The sequence below is a fragment of the Lasiodiplodia theobromae genome (genome assembly GCF_012971845.1).
Source record: "Lasiodiplodia theobromae strain AM2As chromosome Unknown scaffold_120, whole genome shotgun sequence".
In the NCBI taxonomy this organism is placed as follows: domain Eukaryota; kingdom Fungi; phylum Ascomycota; class Dothideomycetes; order Botryosphaeriales; family Botryosphaeriaceae; genus Lasiodiplodia; species Lasiodiplodia theobromae.
In genome coordinates this window covers 1-5,765 of record NW_023336312.1, presented here as the reverse complement: position 1 = coordinate 5,765, position 5,765 = coordinate 1, and the positions used below count along the sequence as shown (strand labels likewise).

The 5,765-nt window shown below is 51.5% G+C and overlaps 1 protein-coding gene across 1 annotated transcript; it reads left to right on the top strand.

Moving 5' to 3' along the window:
- Positions 1 to 1,911: 1,911 nt before the first annotated feature.
- LTHEOB_13041 (ATPAse AAA+ type core protein) lies at positions 1,912 to 4,211 on the top strand (the record flags this gene model as incomplete). The annotated part of the gene is made up of 2 exons (XM_035509976.1): positions 1,912 to 2,372; positions 2,435 to 4,211. The coding sequence occupies 2 exons, from the start codon at positions 1,912 to 1,914 to the stop codon at positions 4,209 to 4,211; spliced, it is 2,238 nt and encodes a 745-aa protein (XP_035374834.1).
- Positions 4,212 to 5,765: the final 1,554 nt, after the last annotated feature.

The following is a 5,765-nucleotide window of genomic DNA, read 5'->3' as shown; positions in this document are numbered from 1 at the left end:
TGAATAGCAAGCCGTGTGAAGTCGAGAAAGGCAACAGAATGTTGAGAATACCCTGGAAACAATGATTTACGGCCAAGTGGAGGCGACAAAAGATAGCCCTCCCATCACAGCACACAATCTATCCCCCAAAGCACGACCCACGATTTTCAGTTCATGCGGACTTTTAATTAGGCTCCGTAAATATTCCTATTCGCCCTCGCTAAAGGGCATACAACGCTATCCCGTATAGAGGCACGACCCATGGCCTCGACCACATTCCGGCCTTGCATTCCGCTCGCTATCTACTATGTCGCATCACTACCCACCCTCACCATGACAAAGTGACCCTTACACATACCATGGCGCTAGAAGTACCAGCCTACTCGCTACGCCTCGGCCACATCGTGTCACTGACTCCTAGCAAGGTGGAAGGCGTCTCGGCTTTGCTCGTCATGAGGCGTTGACCGAGACGGGACGAGAAAAACGGGGCGTTAGCAAGTCGGAGACCGAATTGAAAGGCGCTTAGAAGCAGATGTTATGGTGTTCAAATGGAGTTGGAGATAATATCAGCGATTACTAGTAGTACCGATAAAGTTTACCGCCTTCTCTATGCTTTCTCTACGCATTTAGTTAGTTTTCATATACAATACGAGTACACTATAACCATACTTGACGTCGCGCGTTGTGTGATATCACGCTGACGCGGAAAGGGGAGGGGGTCTCGCGCGTCGCGCAGACTTTTGTCCCTATACAAAAGAACTCCACAGGGAATTGCTGAGATGGCGGCTCGTATGCGCCATCATAGAGATTCACCCACATGTTGAGTTCGCAGGAGTAGGGTCTGTTGCGACTGATAGTGTGTGAGAGTTGTCAATTAGCGAGAGGAAAAATAGGCAGCGATATGCGCTGTCCAGCAACTTACGCCAAAACCTAACCGAGGAACAAAGAAAGAATAACTCAGCCAGTGTGTTATGGTCTGAGGCAACAAAAGATTCCTGCCGGCATGCCCGTCAGCAGCGTATTCTGGAAATTGTGGAAGGTTTAAATTGCACGTAATGATGCGCGATCCGGAGGCGAAGCGAAATAGGTACTCCGCCAACTCCCATCTTCGATTACTCGAGTAAAGCATATCGTATATCAGGCGAAAAGTCATGCTATCCATGTAGGTAGTTTATATATTCATTAAGTCATTGAACTATACGAACAGGTCGAAGAAAAGCGCGCCAAAGTTCAAAGTCATTCGCTGGCCAGCATACGGCTCGGAGTTAAATCTGATTAAACACGTCTGGTTCGTCGGACAATCAAGGGGCTAGAACTCTATGTGGAACTCATAAACGTATCTAGAGACCAAGGTGTTGTTAAAGAAAAGTTGGTGGGCGCATGGCAGCATCTTCCACCATCGTTATTCGCCTTGGTGTTGGATAGTATCAAGCGGAGGTGCGAGGTAGTCATCGCTGCAGAAGGCTGGCCCGCCAAATCCCAGCAGCAAGGTCAATCCCAAATTCAAACTTAGCATTTGATTTGGCCCACCAGCAACTTTTCATAGGCAGCAGGAAAGGAAGCGTGCGTTGAGAAACAGTCGCCTGCGACGAAAGTTGTGTTGGTGATTGAATTGCGCCCTTGCGCAGACTTCTCTCAAGTCACTGGACACCCTTGGATTCATCCCCAAAAACCTCAGTTAATTGACTATCCAACAGCTCCGTCGCGCACCTCACTATTTCCTGCTGTCTCGGCGGGGCGTGTGACTGCCGCCTAGCCGGAGGCTGAAGGCCAGCACGCATCCCAGCTCTTTAACGCTTATAACTTCCAGCTTCTTACCTTATCATCCCAACATCAAACCTATCCTACCTCCGCCCTCACCAAACCCTGGCAGTTTCAACCATTCATTTCTGAAACCGTTCTTCTGCGACCGAGCGCCCCGAGAACACAAGCATGATGGCGGTTTCCAACACTGCAAATCCCCCGATCGCCAACGCGGCACCGGCCACCGAGGTCCTCAAAAAGATGTCGTCCAAGATCAGATACAAGGTTGAGTGTGAGGACCAGAACGGTCCAAATTTTGAATGCAAGCAGGACGACACGCCGTTCGACCTGCAAATAGCAAGGGACCCGACCGACGCCGATGAGACGATGCCTGTATTCGAGATCATCACTTCGGTAAAAGTTTCCTCGATGCGGCCCAAGTACACAGACCACATTAAGAATTTCAGTATAGAAGGCCCCCAGAATTTTGACGAGGGGGAGAAGGAGGAGGAGGAGAAAGAGAAGCAGAAGGAGAGGCCGAAGCAAACGCTGAAGGGAAAACGCATCCTCAGTGTTAATGAGACGAGGATGGTTATCCATTCACCACTACTCCTGGCTGCCATTCGGGAGGTTGTAGAGTACTATCCGAGGTGAGCGCTTTCCTGGAAATTCGAACTACTTGTACATGGACACGGGCTGACGAACTTCTCAGCCAGAATCTGACTGGCGACACCATCACGGTTCATGAGCCCTACTGCGCCCTCGTTCACTACATCACCGAGCTCCGGAACCTAAGCAACAACCTCGCCCTCGAGCGGGCACCCACCGATTCGAATGAGGCGGAGAAGACGGACGCCGACGTCAAGTGCGAGCACCTCCAGATCCTCCTCGACTTCCTCAACCCGTACGTGGAGAAGACGGTGCTGCCAGCGCGCCGCCGTCTCCAGAAGGATGTGGCCACCGTGACCTTCGACGATCTGTGGTACCTCATGCGGCCCGGTTCGCTCGCTTACGCCAAGTACGAAGACATCTGGCTGGGTGTCATGATCAAAGAGGCCGAGTCCATTGCTGCCGACAGCGGAGACGCGCCATCAAAATGGAAGATCACCGGCTGGCTGATCGACAACTCGTGGAGCACGCACACCGTCGGCTACGCCGAAGTCAGAATTGACATTCCCTACTTCGAAGGCGAAAAACACGTCACTACACTCCCCATCTTTCCGCGCGAGCACCACGACAAAACCGACGCTAACGCGCGCCGCGACAAGTTCGAGGCCCGTGGGCGCAAGATGCGGGATATCCTCTGGCACGGCTGCGCATACGTCACCTACGAGGGCGAATGCATGGACGAGAAGAAGCGTGTGTACAAGGGCCCGATGATGGCCGAAGCGCTCGTCGCCTCTGGCGAGTCGTTGCCCTACCACAATTGGAAGCTGTCCTGGGACCGCGGCCTCGACGAGGGCCGCATCGATCCTAAGCAGCGCCCCGGACTCCCGCAGCCCCTCGCGCTCGACACCGAAGTCCACGCCCGCGGCCTCCTGACCGACGACCACCTCTTCATGATGTGCCCCATCATGCCCGGCTTCGCTCTAGCCGAGAAGTTCTGGACGCTCGTGCACGTCGACTACATGCGTCCGATCCAGGCGCTGAAGTACGCCGTCCCCGACGCCAACATTGGCGACGAGAACAGCGAAATCATCAAAGCGCTGTCCTACCCCCAACTGAAGCGGAAAGTCGAATGGACTGCCGATTTCGTCCAGCACAAGGGCGCCGGCGTGGCCGTCCTCCTCTACGGCCCCCCCGGCGTGGGCAAAACCTACACCGTCGAGCTCACTGCGCTGCACACGCGGCGGCCGATGTTGAGTCTGACGGTTGGGGATCTCGGGACGAATGAGCAGAGCATCGAGAGAGAGATTACGAAGTGGTTCGATCTCGCGCATCGGTGGAGAGCGGTGCTGCTGATCGACGAAGCCGACATCTTCCTCGAGCGCCGCAGCACGGATCTCGCCCGGAACGGCATTGTTACCGCATTCCTGCGGAAAATGGAGTATTTTGGTGGTCTGCTGTTCCTGACGACGAACCGCGTGGAGCATATCGACGAGGCGTTTATGTCGCGCGTGCACGTCGCGATTGGGTTCGAGAAGCTCGATGTCGCCAAGAGGCGTGACATTTGGGCCTCGTTTTTGGACAAGTTAGAGCGTGAGGCAAAGGGACAGGTCAGGATGAGTGAAGAGGCGAGGAAGTTTGTCCTGGAGGGCGATGAGATGGCCGAGGTGGAGTGGAATGGACGCGAGATTCGTAACGGGTTTCAGTCGGCAATTGCGATTGCTGAGTACGAGGCTTCGAAGGATCCGGATTTCAAGCAGGAGGAGGATGAGATTGTGGTCGAGGTTGAGCATCTCCGCAGGGTGGTGCTGATGAGTAAGAAGTTCCGCGGTCATGTGGAGAAGGCTAGGAAGGATAATGAGAGCGAGTGGAGCGATTTGTGAGTGGGAGAATCGCTATATCTGGCGTTCGGGAGTGAGGGACTACACTGATGAATATATGGTTGTTCGGGCTGACCTGTCTTCTTGGTGCTACGGTATAGCTTTCACAGGATCAAAACACATGGAGGGCTGCGGTAACATATAGGAATACCAGATTAAATAGCCATCTTCATATCTATGGCCCGTGGAGGCCGACTGGATGTGTGAATCATCACCAGCCTCACCAGATTGTATAGCTCTATTACGTGTATACATAACATACTTCCTAAATAGCTTTGACCGTGTGATTAACCTAAAGCAGCAACTCACACCAAGGGCAGCCACTCCATGCGTCTAGAAGACCAGCTCATTCTTTCCCCATCAAAGTTTTCTGGTAATGGGAAAGCGGATACATTCATTCAACAGTAATAACTAGTGAATTTTCACACCGTTTTTCTTTCTAAATGAGCAGTAGAACGACTCGGTCACGTTCGAGTTGTTTTGAATAAGTGATGTGATCTGGAAAGGGATGATTGCGCAGCTAGTTTCCTATAATGAGTAGACTTACTGGGGCCAGTAGTCGGTGCTGAGTAAACAGGAAGACGAGAATGCAACGCGGTATTAGCATAATTATTCATAAGGTTTGATATGAGGCACAGTCACAACGCAGACAGGACGACCGCAGATACCGGAAGACTTACGCTAGAGCTCCAAAGGGACAGCCCCGTAGAACCACTCAAGCAGTTATCTACCAGACAATGACATCGGAGTGGAAAAGTTCTAGCAGATAAAAGTAAAGATTAGGACAGCCAGAAAAATCAGGAGGTTCGCAATCTCAATTATTCGTTCGAGTTGGATATTGAGCCTCTGAGTTCACCTGTTAGGTGCGCTGCAACACACTTTTCTGAATTTACAGCGGATACTTGTTGAGACCAAAAAAAAAAAAAGAAAAGAAAGAAAGAAAGAAAGAAAGAAAGAAAGAAAGAAAGAAAGAAAAAACTCTATATACTTGTTACAGCTCGATGTGACGCTTTTCGGGGAACCAAGGTCTACGATTTCAAGTAGCATCTTTTTCCTTAGCTTAGATTGACTGGTGCGATGAGCGGACTTTACAGACAGATGATAAGTCTTTATGCCCGACTTGTCTCGCTTTTAGATATTTTGAGTGTTCCACTTGGTTATTCCATATCGACCTTGTCTACTGCGGTGCGGCTTTCAGTGAATCGAAAGTTAACAGCAAAAGACTACTCCCTGCCGATACGGTAGTCGATGGCTTTGACATAACACGCGCTAAGTCGTTCGCTGATCATGCCCAATGCCTGGTCTGGTAACGTTCTCAATTACTTCAGTTATTGATACAGCTATCTGCATTCAGCTCTGCGCATAGATCAAGAAGGCAAAATTTGGATCTATCGCTTTGGTCAGTTTCTGGTCCGCATTTGTGAGGCTCGCATGGCCGTCCACTATCGCCTCTCCCTGCTGCGCTGCGACACCGAGCCCACCGAACATCTGGCGCAGTATGTAGCTCGAGTGATGTCCTCCTGTCACCCCAGTAGCAAAGGATTCGATCTGGAAGTA